General features: G+C 46.0%; 1 protein-coding gene across 1 annotated transcript in view; it reads right to left on the bottom strand.

Annotated features, from left to right (window-relative positions):
* The window catches only part of LOC126106522 (uncharacterized), an 85762-nt gene extending 66729 nt beyond the window's left edge, over positions 1–19033 (bottom strand). Inside the window, exon 1 of the mRNA XM_049912849.1 lies at positions 18861–19033. Within this exon, the coding sequence (XP_049768806.1) occupies positions 18861–19011 (151 nt within the window). The 5' untranslated portion in view covers positions 19012–19033. The remainder of the gene's footprint in view (positions 1–18860) is intronic.
* Positions 19034–19425: the final 392 nt, after the last annotated feature.

Raw genomic sequence — 19425 nt, 5'->3', positions numbered from 1 at the left:
GACCGGGCGTGAGCCGTGCTTCGGTGGCTCAGGTGGGCAGTCTGCCGCCGGCAGTGCTGCGAGGCGGTCACGCACCAGAGCGCTGCGGGCGAGGCGCGCACGGTGTGTTTGTGTTTACTTCGGCCGCTGTCAGTGCCGTTCTCCCTTCTAGACCACCATGGCACACAACTATCGGAAGAAGACCTTACGTTTCAACTTTTGTTCCGACTTCGCCCGACCCAAGGCCCTGGAGGTAGAACGATTTATTCGCGATGAAGTTAAAATACCACCAACGGATCTAACTGGTATCCACTTGTCCATAGTTAGCAGTACCGTCTACGTCAAAATTATCAACGATGCGGCGCGCGACAAGGTGCTTCGAGAGGCAAAACGTGGACTGCGCTTCTGTCATTCCGACGGCAACGTCGGACCCGTTACCGTCGATCACGCAGGTCTCGGCACACGGACGATAAGGATCTTCGATCTGCCGTTCGAACTACCTGCAGACGTCGTCATCGAGGCGCTCCGTCCCTATGGCAACGTTTTGGAACATGTTGCCGAACGATGGGTACAATTTCAAACCTATCCCGTTTTAAACGGTGTTAGACAGGTCCGCATCGAGTTGCAGGAACACGTGCCTTCCTATCTACGTATCGGAGGCTGCCGTGCCATTATAATGTACGACGGCCAACCTCGGACCTGTTCCGGTTGCGGGAAAGAAGGTCACCTACGGTCTGAATGCATTCGACGACGTGTCGCGCAGCTCCCGTTGTCGGAAGCGTCCGTCACACCCACGATGACCGCCCTGCCGGTCACTTACGCAGCGGCTCTCGCCACCTCTACGCTTTCGTCCAGTCCGTCGCCCGGTCCTTCCGATCGGCACGTCCCACCGTCCCAGTCACCTATGGACGGTGCGGACGTCCCACCTTCCAACCTTGCCGCCGAACAGGCCCCCGCACCGGACGCTGAGGAGAACAGTACTTTTTCACAACACCTGTTTGACCATTTCATTGTACCCACCGACGCCTTCGAACCAGGTCGACGCTCCTCCTTGCCGTCGTCCGACACTGAGGAACACGTGCGCAAACAACGCTCGCCACGTAGGCGCCAACGCCGCCGCCGTTCACCCACGGGCTCTCAAAGCGTCGCCACCCGCGACGACGAAGACGACACCCAACCAGCCGACATTTCCACACAGAGGTCGGCGGACAACTTTCACGATGAACAAGACGTTTCGCAGGACGGGACCACTATGGAGGTCGCCACGCACAATGTAACGATCGGTGCGCCGGTTGAGACGCCTGTCTCCCCGCCGACAACTCCAGATCTCTCTCACCACGACGCAATTCCCCCGGACATTGGACAGACCCACGGCACAGGAGCACGGGCCGACGACATTGACGAAGATACGCCCCCTCCTCCGGATCAGTTGCCTCCGCCGGACAAGGCTGCCTGTTAACATCAAAAGCGAAGCACTGCAGCTGATGGGACGGGACGTCCTGTCGGTGCCCTCCTCTTACTTCCCTTGGTGATGGTAGATGCGCGTCCACAACCACTGAAACTAACGTACCGGTTTGCCACACTGAACATCAACACGATCGGCACTGCACCCAAGCTGCAACTCCTATGTGACATGCTTCGGGCCTCTGACGTCGACGTCGCCCTTCTTCAGGAAGTACGCGTTGCCACACTACCACCAGTCTACAGCTACGACTCATACACGTCCACATGTGATCAATCAGGGCGTGGAGTGGCTTTCTACATACGCGAAGGAATCCCACTCAAGGACACGACAATCCTTCCCTGTGGAAGAGGCATGGCTGTTACCATCTTCGACACGTGCGTCATCAATATCTACGCTCCGTCTGGCTCCACGAACCGTCGGCAGCGGTCCACTTACTTCGGACATGACGTGGCGCCCCTGTTTTCTGGACGCTATGATCGCCTTATCATGGGAGGCGATTTCAACCGTGTCCTCCATCCGCAGTACCAAATGCCTGGTTATTCGCCATGCCCGGCGCTGCTCACCTTAATCGAAGATTTTCATCTAGTGGACGTTTGGGAGAAAATTCATGACAATACCCCCGGTTTTACCCATTATACAGCACATTCTGCGAGCAGACTGGACCGGTTTTATGTCTCTGCCCACCTTGGCAATGAAGTCGCCCAAGCTGAACGATGGCCCCTTCATTTTCGGATCACTGCGCCGTCATTTATTCCCTGGCTCTGCCACCTCAGTCAGTCACCACAAATTTTCACTACGCCGTCCTCCGTGAGCTCGATGCACTCCCTCCATCACCTGACACCCATAGGGAACGACAACGTACTAAAGCTCGTCTCCTCTCTCTTCAACGTGCACGACTGCATGGTGTCGTGGTGCGTTCCCGACGACAAGACCTCCTCCACGACGAAACCCCATCCACAATCCATGCCGCATCCGACCATAGTCGTCGACGTCGACTGTTCGTCCCCAACATCACGACCTCCGATGGTGTTCACCACACAACACAGGCGGCAGTGGTGTCTGCCTTTGCTGAACATTATCGCCAATTTTATGATGATGAACCGATGGCGACGCCCATTTCTGATGATCTCCGTCCTTCCCCTCATCGGATCCTCACCGTAGCGGAGTCAACGTCCATGATGTCTGCCATCACCGCAGAAGAGGTGGCAGATGCGATCAACAAGGGGGCCAAGAACAAATCACCCGTACCAGATGGTCTCCCGGTGGAGTTTTACCGGGCGTTCATCACGTTAATGCTTCCTCGCTGGACGGAAATGATTCAGGAACTCTTTACTCCGTCCTTCCCAATTCCACCTGAATTCGTCACTGGCATTCTTCTACCTGTGCCTAAACCGAAGGGAGGGTCTCATGTCTCTGCATATCGGCCCCTTACACTACTGAATGCAGACTATAAAATCTATGCACGCCTCTTAGCAGCGCGCATACGCACCGTCCTTTCACCTGAGCAGACTGCACGTGGTTGTGGGGCCACCTTACAAACAGCCCTAGCAGAATGCCGTGACCTCATTGCACTGGCGTCGGTTTGTCGCCTTCGTGCAGCACTGGTATCCGTCGATTTCACGAGTGCCTTTGATCGCGTTCGACACCCATTCCTCCTCATGGTGGCGACACGTATGGGGTTCCCATTACTTTTTGTCGATGCCAGTCGCCGGTTACAACTTCCCGCGGTCTCGATGGTACAAGTCAATGGGAGGCTTGTAGGACCGATTCCTATACGCCGCTCCGTGCGTCAAGGATGCCCTATGTCTACCTTACTATATGCCATTGCACTTGAGCCCCTCATCACTGGACTTACCTCTAGACTGCAGGGCCTCACTTTGCGTGACCACACCTTTCACTGTAGGGCTTATGCGGACGATCTCCTCTTTCTCACCTGCTCCTCCACGGAACTCAATGACGCCATCCAATGGATCCACCAGTATGGACGTCTTTCTGGTAGCATTCTTAATGTCCGTAAATCGACTATGATGCACATTGGGCGCGACCTCCCGGCTATGGTGCCGACCCAGTCAGTGCCGCCCTTCGTTACTTGGGTATCAAATTTACGAGCTCCACACACCGCACAGTGGCCCTGGATTACCGGCGGCTTTTGCAGTCGATTCGGCACCATGTCCGCGGTCAAGTGCACCGTAACTTAAACCAACTCCGACGTGTGTCCTATGTCAACATGTATGTCGCCCCTAAACTGGTACACGTCGCCCAGATCCTCCCAATGCCGTTACTCCTTGGCCGCCGCATCCAATCAGCCTTTGGATATTTCGTGTCAGCAGGGGAACTTTTCAAAGTCCGCTACAACACTCTAACACTGCCTCCTGCAAAAGGTGGCCTCGGACTCGTCAACGTGCGGGCACGCTCTTCTGCACTCTTTGTCCGCACTCTGTTGCGACACTGGCAGGCGCCGGTCCCGTCCTTAACACGCAGTCTCTTAGATATCCTCCGACCAGCTTCTCTTGACCCACCGATCAATGTGGCACCTATTTCTCCATTATTGCTCCACGTCACCAATTGTTTCATAGAACTCAGTTACGTTCGGTTCGATCTCCCAGTCACCCGTCCTCCCCCTACAAAAGATTATAATCGTTTGTTTATGCTGTCCAACCCTTGCGACCCCATGGTGCTACAGCATCCTGACACTCACTGGCGCACGGTTTGGGGGTGTGTGCATGCACCCTTTTTACCGTCGTCTATGTCTGCACTCTGGTATATTTTAGTCTATGGAAAATTCCCGACTAATAGTCGACTTTATCGCATAGGACTGGCCACCTCCCCACTCTGCCCTGACTGTCAGCTCGAAGACACCGACGAGCACCGTCTTACGTGCCCCCTGAAACAAAACGTATGGCTCCTCATCGAACGAATCGTGGGCTTTTACCTCCGTGCCCCGCCAACGACGGTAACCCCGGATTTCCTGTTGTTGCCCCAGACATTTCACTACCCTCTTGCTAAGCACCATGCCCTCATCCGGTTTCGAGGATAGGCTTTAGAATACCTCTTTCAGAGTGGTCCACATACAGTCCTTGACTTCTGGTACAAAGTTGTGAACGCGCATAGCCCCTCACCCGAAAACCATCTTACCGACAAACTTTTGCCGGTAATCTCCGCAGCGTCTTCCTTGAGCCTCCTCAAAGTTGGGGTGTACCATGCCTACCTGTCACATGATAGAACACCCTTATCCACGTTCTCATGCATCGACCAAAAAAAAAAAAAAAAAAAAAAAAAGAAGGAAGGAGACAGAATATGTTATATTTTGTTGTATTTAATGTTTTTCTTTTTAATATTTTTTTTGTTTAACTAACAGTCATTTGTATTTTTTAAATGACACCTTGAAGAACTCTTGCATAGTGAATATATATGTACTTTTAGTTTGTTCAATACAAATTATTAAAAAAAAAAAAACAAAGAAAACAGGATGTGTTATATTTTGTTGTATTTAATGTTATTCTAATAATTTGTTTACCTAACACTCATTTGTATATGTTTAACAGGTACCTTGAAGAACTGTTGCTTTGTGTATATATATATGTACTCTCCGATTGTTCAATAAAAAAAAAAGATGGTAGAGCGCTTGCCCGCGAAAGGCAAAGGTCCCGAGTTCGAGTCTCGGTCTGGCACACAGTTTTATTCTGCCAGGAAGTTTCATGAAGCAACTTGATTAATACAGAATTGGAAATCATAGTAAGGGGGTAAGATCGACGCCAAAGAATTTATCTTTAACGTAGATTATTTATTGTAACTAAATATTTGGTTGCACATCCTAACTACACGTAACTGGTGCCTGACTCGAAATATTTAAGTAAGAAATACGTGAGAATGAAACAGAGCATAATTTAACTACAGCAAGAAGAAACACAGCAGACGGGGGTGGGAGACAATTATACTATCATCTCCTTTGCATTAATACCATAAAAATATCTAAGTGAAATTTGCATTACGATTATACGCATGCTCTATTCTGGACAGAGGTTTAGCCGATACACAAGGCTGTGCGATCATTATTTAACATACTAACTGCGTCTGCTTCTTGCTAAAGGCCGAACTAGAGCACGTGGTGCATTGTGACTCAAACTGTTGTGCTGCTTTGTAGAAAGCGCACAAAAGAACAGATATTCTTGCAGTAATTGTAGCTCATTAAACAAGCAAACTGTTAAAACAAAGCCTATTGTGGTGTCGTGGTGAACCAGAAGGGTCATTGATTGCCAAACACGTGGCACAAAATCGGCACACACAGACAAAAGCAATTTCCACAATATATAAGACTAAAAATCATTTTAAAAAATAACTCGCTTCGCACGCTTCAGTTTAGCTGAAGTTCTTAAGTATTTCACCAGTTAAACATAACGAAGTCCTAACTCAACCTGATTCCTATCACTTGAAAGCCCCTTAACAGCTACGATCGGTGCTCACCAAGCGTTCACCGAAGAGTGCCCCTTTCTCTTACCCAGCTCCTCGTGCAGCGGAAGCTAGCAGAGCGGTAGCCCTCCAACCTCACACACAGATACAGCTTTCGACACAGCCGTCGACTAAGAAGGGGAAACCTCTCTGTTCAGGAATTGGAGACCTAAGTTGGTCATCCTGAGCCCTACTTTGAACGAGAAACAACATCGTCTGCTCCCAGCGGACGATGACCAACTCAGCGATTCCCACAAAACAAAACCGAAACCCACATTAAAACACACATATAATAATCAATAGGCCTTGTTTGAGTGCTCAGTCTTTCTGGAAGAGTTCATCAATTGAGCTAAAATCAGGTAGTAAAATGAATAGGTTGCACAGAATTCGACAAGCGACTTATGAAACGACTTCACAGAGATGTTTCAATGTTTTCACTCATCTTCATGCATGTACACAATTCAGACAAGATTTTATTAGCTAGTACTACACAGAGGTGATGGCGATATGCATATACACGGTGGTCCATTGACAGTGACCGGGCCAAATATCTCACGAAATAAGCGTCAAACGAAAAAACTACAAATAACGAAACTTCTCTAGCTTGAAGGGGGAAACCAGATGGCGCTATGTTTGGCCCGCTAGATGGCGCTTCCGTAGCTCAAACGGATATCAACTGCGTTTCTTTTTAAATAGGAACCCCCATTTTTATTACATATTCGTGTAGTATGTAAAGAACTATGAATGTTTTAGTTGGACCTCTTTATTCGCATTCTGATAGATGGCGCTGTAATACTCACAAACACGTGGCTCACAATTTTAGACGAACAGTTGGTAACAGGTAGGTTCCTTATATTAGAATACAGAACGTAGGTACGTTTGAACATTTTATTTCACTTGCTCCAATGTCACACATGTACCTTTTTGAACTTATCATTTCTGAGAACGCAAGCTATTACATCGTGATTACTTGTAAATACCACGTTAATGCAATAAATGCTCAATATGATGTCCGTCAACCTCAACGCATTTGGCTGTATATGTAATGACATTCCTCTCAACGGCGAGTAGTTCGCCTTCCGTAATGTTCGCACATGCATTGACAATGCGCTGACGCATGTTGTCAAGCGTTTTCGGTGGATCACGATAGCAATATATCCTTCAACTTTCGCCACATACAGAAATCCGGGGACGTCAGATCCGGTGAACGTGCTTTGACGAATAGTCCACCTGTCATGAAATTTGGTATTCAATACCGCTTCAACCGCACGCGACCTATATGCCGGACATCCATCATGTTGGAAGTACACCGCCATTCTGTCATGCAGTGAAACTTCTTGTAGTTACATCGGTAGAACAGTACGTAGGAAATCAGCATACATTGCACCATTTAGTTTGCCATCGATAAAATGGGAGCAAATAATCCTTGCTCCCATAATGCCGCACCATACATTAAACCCGCCAAGGTCGCTGATGTTCCACTTGTCGCAGCCATCGTGGATTTTCCCTTCCCCAATAGTGCATATTGTGCCGGTTTACGTTACCGCTGTTGGCGAATGACGCTTCGTCGCTAAATAGAACGCGTGCAAAAAATCTGTCATCGTCCCGTAATTTCTCTTGTGCCCAGTGGCGGAACTGTACACGACGTTCAAAGTCGTCGTCAAGCAATTCCTGGTGCATAGAAATATGGTACGGGTGCAATCGATGTTGACGTAGCATCCTCAACACCGACGTTTCTGAGATTCCCGATTCTCGCGCAATTTGTCTGCTACTGACGTGCGGGTTAGCCGCGAAAGCAGCTAAAACACCTACTTGGGGATCGTCATTTGTTGCACGTAGTGGTTGACGTTTCACATGTGGCTGCACACTTCCTGTTTCCTTAAATAACGTTACTATCCGGCGAACGGTCCGGACACTTGGATGATGTCGTCCAGGATACCGAACAGCATACATAGCCACGCCCGTCGGGCATTTTGATCACAGTAGCCATACATCAACACGATATCGACCTTTTCCGCAATTGGTAAACGGTCCATTTTAACATGGGTAATGTATCACGAAGCAAATACCGTCCGCACCGGTGGAATGTTACGTGATATCACGTACTTATGGGTTTGTGACTGTTACAGTGCCATCAATCACAAAGCGAAAAAGTGATCCAACTAAAACATTCATATGTAATTAAAATTCATATGTAATAAATTCATATGTAATAAAAAATAGGGGTTCCTATTAAAAAAACGCAGTTGATATCCTTTTGACCTATGACAGCGCGGGCCAGCCAAAGCGCCATCTGGTTTTTCCCTTCAAGCTAGACGAGTTTCGTTCTTTGTACTTTTTTCGTTTGATCCTTACTTCGTGAGATATTAGGCCTGGTCACTTTCAATGGACCACCCTGTATACAGATTAAATCAGTATCCCCTTGCACAAGGTATAAAATGCGAGTGCGTTGATGGAGCTGTCATTTGTACTCACGCGAGAAGCTTTCCGACGTGATTATGCCCACATGATGGGGATTAACAGACTCTGAACGTAGAATGTTAGTTTGGGCTCCAAGTACGGGACATCCCGTTTCGGATATCGCTGGGGAATTCAGTATTTAGAGATCAACAGTGACCGTGTGCTGAGAATACCAGATATTAACCACTACCTTTCACCACAGAGAACGTAGTGGCCGAATGTCTTCACCTAACGACCGAGAGCAGTGCCCTTTGCGTACAGTCGTCAAGGCTAACAGACAAGCAACGCTATTGTTACGGCTTTCGTGGCCACTTGTTGACGATCTGCCTATTGGCTACTGTCTCGGGTTCTTCGGCCGACGTTCATCTGATGATTTTACTGACGTATCGTCAGCACGAGTGGTGGGCATTGTCAAAGCTTCACCCTCCAATGCTGGTGCTCAACTGGAGCTCCATTTCACCAACGGCAATGGTGAAGATTTGACAATGCCAGCCACTCGTGCTGGCGAAACGTCAGTAAACGTCGGCCGAAGAACCCGAGGCAGAAGCCAATAGGCAGTTTGTCAAGCATCACTATGTCAAATAACCGCAGAAATCAATGTTGGACATACGACGAAGGTATCCGTTAGGACAATGTGGCGAAACCTAGCGTTGATGGGCTATGACAGCAAACGGCCGACGCGAGTGCCTTTGCTGACAGCACAACATCGCCTGCAACCCCTGTCCTGGCCTCGTGACTACATCGGTTGGACCCTAAGCGATTGGAAAACCGTGGCCTCCTCAAATGAGTCCCGATTTCAGTTGGTAAGACCTGATAGTACGCTTCGAGTGTGGCGCGGCCATACACTGAAGTCTCTGGTAATTCGTCAAGGAAAGTGGGACTGCAGACAGAACGAAGTACTTGATAATGATAACAAAACCAGCGGCTGTATTTAAATCCACCGTCATTTATTATTTTTTAACAAATGCCACCAGTTTCGACACCAAATGGTGTCATCTTCAGGACCCAAACGTAACCAGCCATCCACAACGGCTTTCATAAGCAGTGAACAGAACTCACCTCTCAAAAAATCTCCGGGACTTGATGGCCTCCCTGTGGAGTTTTATGCCCGCTACTGGTCTATAATTGGGGACAAGATCACTTCCATGGCAAATGAGGTCCTGAACGGAAAACCGGTCCCTGCAGAGTTTAAGGAAAGTAAAATAGTACTGATTCCTAAGAGTAAAGGCAAAACCAACTTAAACAATTTTCGGCCTCTTTCGCTACTAAATTCTGATTACAAAATGATTTCGCGTATTATCAACAAAACACTCTCTGCCTTTTCCAACAAAATATTGAGTCATCATCAATCTTGTTCTCCGACCAGAACGATATTCGAAAGTCTATCTGCATACAGAGACGTCATTTCAATTACCTCAGTGACAAGTATAAAATGTGCTTTAGTCTTTATAGATTTCAGCAAAGCTTTCGACCGCGTTAGTCATAGATACCTCTTTGCGATGCTATTAAGAATGGCTTTCCACCCCCAGATTGTGAACATGCTATGGAATATTGCAACAGGTATAAATGCGAAAATAGCAATCAATGACCAAACATCTAAACCCATACAGATAAGGCGAGGGGTTCCACAGGGCAGTCCCTTATCTATGTTTTCATTTTCCGTATCTTTAGAGCCCTTCCTCCGCACTGTCCACGCAAGATTAACGGGTATAACATTGAGTAGTGAGAAAACTGTCATACGAGCTTATGCTGATGACGTGGGCGTTGTAATAAGGAATAAGGAGGAGACAGCTACACTGGAAAGAGAAATCCAAAGATATTGTCTAGCGTCGGGAGCGACAGCAAATGAAAACAAAAGTCAAATATTGAATCTACCGGGCCTAGATCACCTTCGACTAGCATGGGCAAAACAAGACAACAAACATAAAACTTTGGGAATAACCTTAACGGCATGTCCGATGAGGATGGCTGCTTTTAACTGGACGGAAACTAGGAGGAAAGTTCATGGTGCTGTAATGGAGAACATCCATCGAACTATGGACCTGGCGCAAAAAGTCAGATTCATCAACTCCTGCGTTTTGTCTAAAGCGTATTTCACTGCACAGGTATTTCCAATCCCTAAACAAGTAGCGAAAGGGATCATGACCACTGTTGCCAATTATTTATGGCGAGGAGACATATTCAGGGTTGATGCGACTACTGTTATACTGGATGTCAGAAACTGGGGCCTCGGTTTGGTGGATATTCGCAATAAAGCGTCTGCTCTGTTCCTCAAACGGACTTTCCATATACTCAGAGAACTTCCACAATGTATAACCGCAAAGCTCTTTGAGGCTGTGACACCCCATAGCCTGCAAGCACCGATTGATGTGCTAAGGATTAATGCCCGTCTGCAGTATTTGAGGAACTTTTTCCTCGAAGCAAGTTATCTTAGTGACGAAATCAGAAGCAACACACGTATCACAGCGCGCGACATCATACTTGAAAGGAAGTTAAATGAGGGTAGAAACAAAATTGAAACGAAATTCCCAAATAGTGACTGGAAAGCTGTATGGCGGAACATCAACTATGCCAGGCTATGTACAGACGCTATTTCCGCATGGTACAAAACAGTTAATAATGTCATCAGCACCAACGGGAGACTATATGGGATCGGTTTAAAACAGACACACCTTTGTGGAAAATGCAATCTGGTGGATACACTCAGCCACAGATTCACCTGTGGTGGCAATGTGCATAACTGGAATTGGATCAGACAACAAATCGCCTTTCTCACCAGATCCTCTGCGGAATATATAACGCCATCGCTCCTCCTGAGACCAGGCATGACATACTTTCCGAAATTAAAAACCAACACCATTAGCTGATTACTGGGAAAATATGTTAGTTATGTCATCCACAAACTTGGGTCGGACAACGAGATAGAATTCCGCGTTTACATGAAGTGTGAATATGCAAAAATCAGCCCGTATCGCAACCACAAGAAGCACTACGGCAACATGCTCAAGATCGTTTTTGAAAGAATGGGTGTTGGTTAAATATGTGGAACCACTACAACACCTTGAACGAGAACGAACAGAAGAAAATTAAAAGTCACTTGGTTTCTTATTATTATTATTTACTATTACCTTGCTTCCAGAACATTTTTTTTTCTTTTTTCAAAACATTTTATCAAAATTACTCGTGTTCGACTTCCAACGTATTTGTGTGATTCGAGAAGAATTGTGAAGTTTTTATCAGTGTTCAGTTTCTACTCAGAGAAGAGGTTTCTTCGTCTTTCTTACATCGGAGAATGGGAATATTGTGTTAAGATTTCTGCACACAGGGGACATCAAAAAGGGGTGGGAGGGGTTTGTGCCTCGACGCACTGGCAGTGCCGTGAAGAGACCCCACTGCTAGTGCGGCGTGTATCACGCCCTGACCATCCTAAAAATACAAAAAAATATATAAAAATAAATAAAAAGAAAAAGAAAATAAAAGTGGTTAATAAAAATTGGATTGCTGGAAAAAAGATGGATATAAAAAAGTGGATAGAGAAAAAAAACAAAAAATGGAGAAAAAGTGGTTAAAGAACTGCGGTTAAAGAAAAAAAAAGATTGATAGAGCATCTGCCATGTAAGCAGGAGATCCCGGGTTCGAGTCCCGGTCGGGGTATACATTTTCATCTGTCCCCGTTGACGTTTGTCAACGCCTGTAAGCAGCTCAGGGTGTTCATTTCGTTGTAATTTTAATATTTCAACTCTAAGCTGAAGGCCACCATTAATTTCTTTGAAAGCCTGCAACCATGAGGGAGAGTATCAAAGAGAAAAACTCCTTCAGAGGCCCAGAACACCATGATTCTATCGTCTGTGGCTGCGGTTTTAAGCTTTTTGTATGGAGGAGATGCGATATGACGCCACACCATGGCTTGCAGTTCCGTTTCCGGTGCGAAGTGGTGAACCTACATTTTATCGCCCGTGACGATGTTCGATAAGGAATGGTACTATCAGCCTCGTAGCAAGCAAACAGTTCCGCACAGACGGTCCTTGGTTGATCTTTATGGTCTTCTCTTAAGTGGAGATGATCCCAGTGGGCACACACATCTGTGTACCCCGACGGGTAGGTGAGTGTGCCAGCAATAACAAAAGAAACGGACAGTTGAGCAGCGAGGTGCGTGTGACGCGTCGATCACTTCGAGTGAGAGTGTCCGCACGTTCCAGCATTGCGGGCGGGCCGCACACGGGGGATCGGACAGATTCGCACGACATCTTTGCGATGGTGGCAGACACCTACGAATTTTTAACATGTTTCAGCCCAGTCAGCAACTGTGACAAATTAATATTTCAAAAATCCGCCTCAGTTGCGAAATGTTACTGGTCTTTACCCAGGTTTCAGTTAATCTAGCCTTCTTCAGAAGCATAAAATAAACTAATACATGCCAGAATAAGACGCGGTCGAACATAAAAAGCTTAAGTACCGTGATACCAGGTCAACCCACGTTACTTAGCTGAGGAACAGCCCCTTCGTGGAAAGCAGTCGATTAGCCGTGGACGCTACGATGGAACCGACTGTGGCACGAAGATATGTGCCGAGCAAGATGGCGGATCACGGAAAGTCAAAGGTGCCTGCCATTGGCTGTCTTTATGTTATTTACTGGGAAATTACCTATAACCTTAAACCATAAACCACACCAGTGGCAAGTCCGCCGCTCGTGGTCTCGCGGTAGCGTTCTCGCTTCCCGAGCACGGGGTCCCGGGTTCGATTCCCGGCGGGGTCAGGGATTTTCACCTGCCTCGAGATGACTGTGTGTTTGTGTTGTCCACATCATTTCATCATCATCCAGGAAAATGGCGAAATTGGACTGAGCAAAGATTGGGAAACTGTACGGGCGCTGATAACCACGCAGTTGAGCGCCCCACAAACCAAACATCATCATCATCCACACCAGTGGCAAGACGCAATCAATACCTTCACTGCGCGATAACAACGGCGAAGTCACTGATAACAGTGCCACTAAAGCAAAGTTATTAAAAACGGTTTCCCGAAACTCCTTCACCGAAGAAGACAAACTAAATATTCCTGAATTCCAATCAAGAACAACTGCCAAGATGAGAAGCATAGAAGTAGATATCCTCGGTGTAACAAAGCAGCTTAAATCACTTAATAAAGAAAAGGCCTTCGGTCCAGATTGTATACCAGTCAGGTTCCTCTCAGAGTGTGCTCATATAATAGCTCCGTATTTAGCAATTATATACAGCCGCTCGCTCACAGAAAGGTCCGTACCTAAAGACTGAAAAGTTGCTCAAGTCACACCAATACCCAAAAAGGGAAGGGGGAGTAATAAACTGAATTACAGGCCTGTATCAGTAATGTCGATTTGCAGTAGCGTTTTGGAATGTATACTGTATTTGAACATCATAAAGTACATCGAAGAAAACGATTTATGGACACATAGTCGGCACTGATCCAGAAAATACCATTCTTGCGAAACACAACTAGCTCTTTATAATCATGAACTGATGGGTGCTATCGACACGGGGTATCAAATTGATTCCACATTGTTAGATTTCCAGAAGGTTTTCGACACTGTTCCCCACAAGCGTCTTGTAACGTAACTATCTCTGGAATATCGCCCCAGTTGTGCGACTGGATTCGTGATTTCCTGTCAGAAAGGTCACAGTTCGTAGTCATAGAAGGAAAGTCATCGAGTAAAACAGAAGTGATATCCGGCGTTCCCCAAGGGAAGTGTTACAGGCGATCTATTGTTCCTGATCTCTATTAACAACATAGAAGACAATCTGAGTAGACATCTTAGATTGTTTCCCGATGATGCTGTCATTTACCGTCTTGTAAAATCATCAGATGATCAAAATAACTTGCAAAATAATTTAGATAAAATATTTGTATGGTGCGAAAAGTGGCAATTGACCCTGAATAAAGAAAAGTGTGATGTTATTCACATGAGTACTAGAACAAATCAGCTAAATTTCGATTACGGGATAAGTCACACAAACCTGAACGCTGTAAATTCAGCTAAATACTTTGGGATTACAATTACAAATACCTAAATTGGAACGATCACATAGATAATATTATGGGTAGAGCAAACCAAAGACTGCGATTCATTGGCAGAACACTTAGAAGGTGCAACAGGTCTACTAAAGAGACTGCTTACACCACGCTTGTCCGCCCTATTCTGGAGTACTGCTGTGCGGTGTGGGATCGGCATCAGGTGGGACTGACTGATAACATCGAAAAAGTACAAAGAAGGGCAGCTCGTTTTGTATTATCGTGAAATAGGGGAGATAGTGCCATAGACATGATACGTGATTTGGAGTGGCAATCATTAAAACTAAGGTGTTTTTCGTTGCGACGGGATCTTCTCATGGAATTTGAATCACCAGTTTTCTCCTCCGATTGCGAAAACATTCTGTTGCCACCCACCTGCATAGGGAGAAATGATCAACACGATAAAATACGAGAAATAAGGGCTCGCACAGAAAAATTTTAGTGCTCGTTTTTCCCGCGTGCCTTTGGAGAGTGGAACGGTAGAGAGACAGCTTGAAGGTGGTTCACTGAACCCTCTGACAGACACTTTATTGTCAATAGCGCAGTAATCACGTAGAAATAGATGTATATGTAGAAATTTGTGAGGGAACAAGGCACTACGTAGATAGAATCCCGATGAGCGTTAACTGTAAACCTAGACCTTATTAACTGATACGAAATTTACTTAGACGTTACGTTCAGCTTGTTAGATTAAAAACCACATATGATCACCGCTATGTTGGTAGGGTTCCGCATGATCTCATGCGGGGGATGAACAAGGTTATATGTCAGTAACGCGAGAACTTCTCAGGGTTAGGAGAAGGTGCAAATAAAATAATTTCCATTATACATGGAGTAATACGTCACTTTGTTAACGCGAAATTTGACTAAGGTTGTTATATTATGGCACTACATTACTACGCATTTATGGCTGACTGGGTGTGTAAAGCTTAGGGCATCATTTATGGCTTTATACACAGGTGGTCAACGTTGTGTTTAGGAAATCTGTAATAACTTAACCAAACATACACTAACTGTAAATATAATATGTACGAGCGTCCACTGTATGTAGTCACAAGGGTGACGTGGAACAAAACTCTTAAGGGAAAAGATTGATTATTAGTTAGAAGTGGGTTCAAGACCCTATGTATTCAAATACGTTGTGCCACGCTAATTGTCGAAATACACACTCTAGTGTATCAGATATTACCTATTTTGTATGTTGCCTACAAGGCTATTAACTATTTAGGATGAGGATTATTGTGAGCGTCCTGGAATTCTCACATAGACTACCAAGAAATAGGGACCTAATATTTAAAGTAGGGTGTGTCAGAATGAGCTTTCACTCTGCAGCGCAGTGTGCGCTGATATGAAACTTCCTGACAGATGAAAACTGTGTGCCGGGCCGAGACTCGAACTCGGGACCTCTGCCTTTCGCGGACAAGTGTTCTACCAACTGAGCTACCCAAGCTCGCCTCACGCACCCTCTTCACAGCTTCACTTCTGCCAGTACCTCGTCTCCTACCTTCCAAACTTTACAGAAGCTCTCCTGCGCAGGAGAGCACTTGTCCGCGAAAGGCAAAGGTCCCGAGTTCGAGTCTCGGTCCGGCACACAGTTTTAATCTGCCAGGAAGTTTCATAGGGTGTGTCAGGACGTACAACGCAACTGCCAACACACTTATGTACTATTGACCGATAAAGGTCAAGCTAATAATATGAACATAAGCTGTATTCTTCCCTATTGAACGGGAACATAAATTACGGATATGGTCTAATAGCGAGCAAAGTGTAAATGTCTCACGTATGTTAATAGCATAAATCAGAACCTAGCATTAAAAGTAGGGTGTGACTGGGCCCACAACGGCCCCATCATCACGCTTACGTGCTGTTGACCGACATAGGTCAAGCATTTACAGAATATTGTCTGCAAACTAACCTTTGATAGGAATAATATCTCAAAGGTTACACTGTATACAGCGTGACTAAGCGGGCAACGCAATAGTTCTCATAAAAAAGATTCTTTAGAGCAACAAGGTGAAAGTTATCTGCCTAGGGAAGAATACTTTAAACTGTATTCCGTAAATATTAAAGTTAGCTTAAATTGGCGTCAAGATCTCATGAAATAGGATCGGCCAGCTTGAATTAAAGGCGGGCATAAGTTTTAATGCCTATGGGTAGAAAGAAAAGGCAATGTGTGCCAGCTCCGTAGGTATGTTTGTCTACCATATTGTCAGTTATGTTGGAACGAGAACTATATATACCGTTTGGAATATTAATTAAAGCATAGTATTGAACGTCAGTAAATGTCGTGGTCAATTTCTAAGTCTTAAGCGTCGAAGTATCAGGAATGGATATGCAGTGACACGGCACGAAAGTTAGTGTGATACTTTAGCTACGTGCCTTTCTTAACTGTTACTCGTAAACTAATCATTCACTGAATGGGATAACGTTGACCATCTGTATTGCAAAAGTCATCTATATACAAGTTGCATATAGTGATTTGGAAACTTAACTTGTATGTAACAGGACTAAGTAGGACAGTACACTACTGGCCATTAAAATTTCTACACCAAGAAGAAATGCAGTTGATAAACGGGTATTCATTGGACAAATATATTATACTAGAACTGACATGTCATTACATTTTCACGCAATTTGGGTGCATAGATCCTGAGAAATCAGTACCCAGAACAACCACCTCAAGCCGTAATAACGGCCTTGATACGCCTAGGCATTGAGTCAAGCAGAGATTGGATGCTGTGCACAGGTACAGCTGCCCATGCAGCTTCAACACGATACCACAGTTCATCAAGAGTACTGACTGGCGTATTGTGACGAGCCAGTTGCACGGCGACCATTGACCAGATGTTTTCAATTGGTGAGAGATCTGGAGAATGTGCTGGCCAGGGCAGCAGTTGAACATTTTCTGTATCCAGGAAGGCCCGTACAAGACCTGCAACATGCGGTCGTGCATTGTGCTACTGAAATGTACGGTTTCGCAGGGATCGAATGAAGGGTAGAGCCACGGGTCGTAACACATCTGAAATATAACGTCCACTGTCCAAAGTGTCGTCAATGCGTACAAGAGGTGACAGAGACGTGTAACCAATGACACTCCATACCATCACGCCTAATGATACGCCAGTATGGCGATGACGAATACACGCTTCCAATGTGCGTTCACCGCGATGTCGCCAAACATGGGTGCGACCATCATGATGCTGTAAACAGAACCTGGATTCATCCGAAAAAATGACGTTTTGTCATTCGTGCACCCAGGTTCGTCGTTGAGTACACCATCGCAGGCGCTCCTGCCTGTGATGCATCGTCAGGGATAACCGCAGCCATGGTCTCCGAGCTGATAGTCCATGCTACTTCAAAACGTCGTCGAACTGTTCGTGCAGATGGTTGTTGTCTTGCAAACGTCCCCGTCTGTTGACTCAGGGATAGAGACGTGGCTGCACGATCCGTTACAGCCATGCGAATAAGATGCCTGTCATCTCGACTGTTAGTGATACTAGGCCGTTGGGCTCCAGCACGGCGTTCCGTATTAGCGTCCTGAACCCACCGATCCATTTTCTGTTAACAGTCATTAGATCTCGACCAACGCGAGCAACAATGTCGCGATACGATAAGCCGCAATCGCGATAGGCTACAATCCGACCTTTATCAACGTCGGTAACGTGATGGTACACATTTCTCCTCGTTACACGAGGCATCACAACAACGTTTCACCAGGCAACGCCGATCAACTGCTGTTTGTGTATGAGAAATCGGTTGGAAACTTTCCTCATGTCAGCACGTTGCAGGTGCCAACCTTGTGTGAATGCTCTGTAAAGCTAATCATTTGCATATCACGGTATCTTCTTCCTGTCGGTTAAATTTGGAGTCTGTAACACGTCATCTTCATGGTGTAGCAATTTTAATGTCCAGTAGTGTAGCATCACAAGCTAGTATATTATGTATAGGACTATGAGGTCAAAGTTATGGTACCAAAAGGTCTTTAACAAAATCAAAGTAATAGCTTATACATACTGGGCAAATAAGAGTGCATTCGTAGGATGTAAGTACGCGGTGACCAAAAGAGAATAAGGTGGTCGATGTTAACATAAAGTGAATAACGTTGGACGAAACAATGGTTGGAAACCTTCGAAAAAGTATTATGCATCCTACCCATCACATTCCACAACCTCTGTCTAACACGCACTCTCACACATTTCGAAAACGTCTTGGGCTCAATGAAGAGATGTAGACTGATTATTTTCAGCCTTCCAAACCGCACTTCGTACCTTATGGTCACACGCTAAAAGCTGGACAAAGTCGATTGATGTGTAGTGAGTGTCACAGTCATTTGCTGTCAGACTGTGAATGTTTTATCTTGTTTGATAACGATATATGCAAGCAAAGCCTACTCTCAGTACTTCAAAACTGGACGGTGATTAAAGTAGTGTGAATCAGTGCTATACGAAAAAGTACTCACTGAATTCTCCACAGTAGGCGCTATACATCCAGTCTGCACCGTAGCCCTGGATGTTGGAGGTGTAGATCTCACTGCAGACACAGTCGAGCACCGTAGTGCCGTTCGCCGCCAGCAGAGCCAGCAGCGGAGCAGCTACCCCCAGTGGATGCATTGCCAGCTGTTGTTGAGACCGAGAGGGAGTCACACGCAGCGAGCCCCGCAGGCAACGCGGGCCCACTATAAGGATTCTCGTAGCGGAAGTCTTTCCGCAGGATGGGAAAACCACAGGAAGGACGACGACTTCCGTGCTTATTGTTTTTTTCCTGTCACAGTAACAACCTGCAAGCACACAGTCGTTTCAGAAAGATATTCCTTCTTTTTACGCGTACATCTGCCACACGTTTTTAGGACGACAGAGGAAGCCACTAAGGGATAAACGGGTGATACCCAGAAGTGAAGGTTTAGTTTCCGACATAAGAATTGCGAGGCTTGACCTTCTTTAACACTGATTCCCCAACTGAGAGAGGTTGTAGGTAACTCCGCTCATTGTAACAATAAATTTGTTCATCCCTGTGATTGACGCTTT

The sequence above is a fragment of the Schistocerca cancellata genome, chromosome 10 (assembly GCF_023864275.1).
Source record: "Schistocerca cancellata isolate TAMUIC-IGC-003103 chromosome 10, iqSchCanc2.1, whole genome shotgun sequence".
In the NCBI taxonomy this organism is placed as follows: domain Eukaryota; kingdom Metazoa; phylum Arthropoda; class Insecta; order Orthoptera; family Acrididae; genus Schistocerca; species Schistocerca cancellata.
The sequence above is the reverse complement of the archived record's forward strand: the minus strand, read 5'-3'. Positions and strand labels throughout refer to the sequence as shown.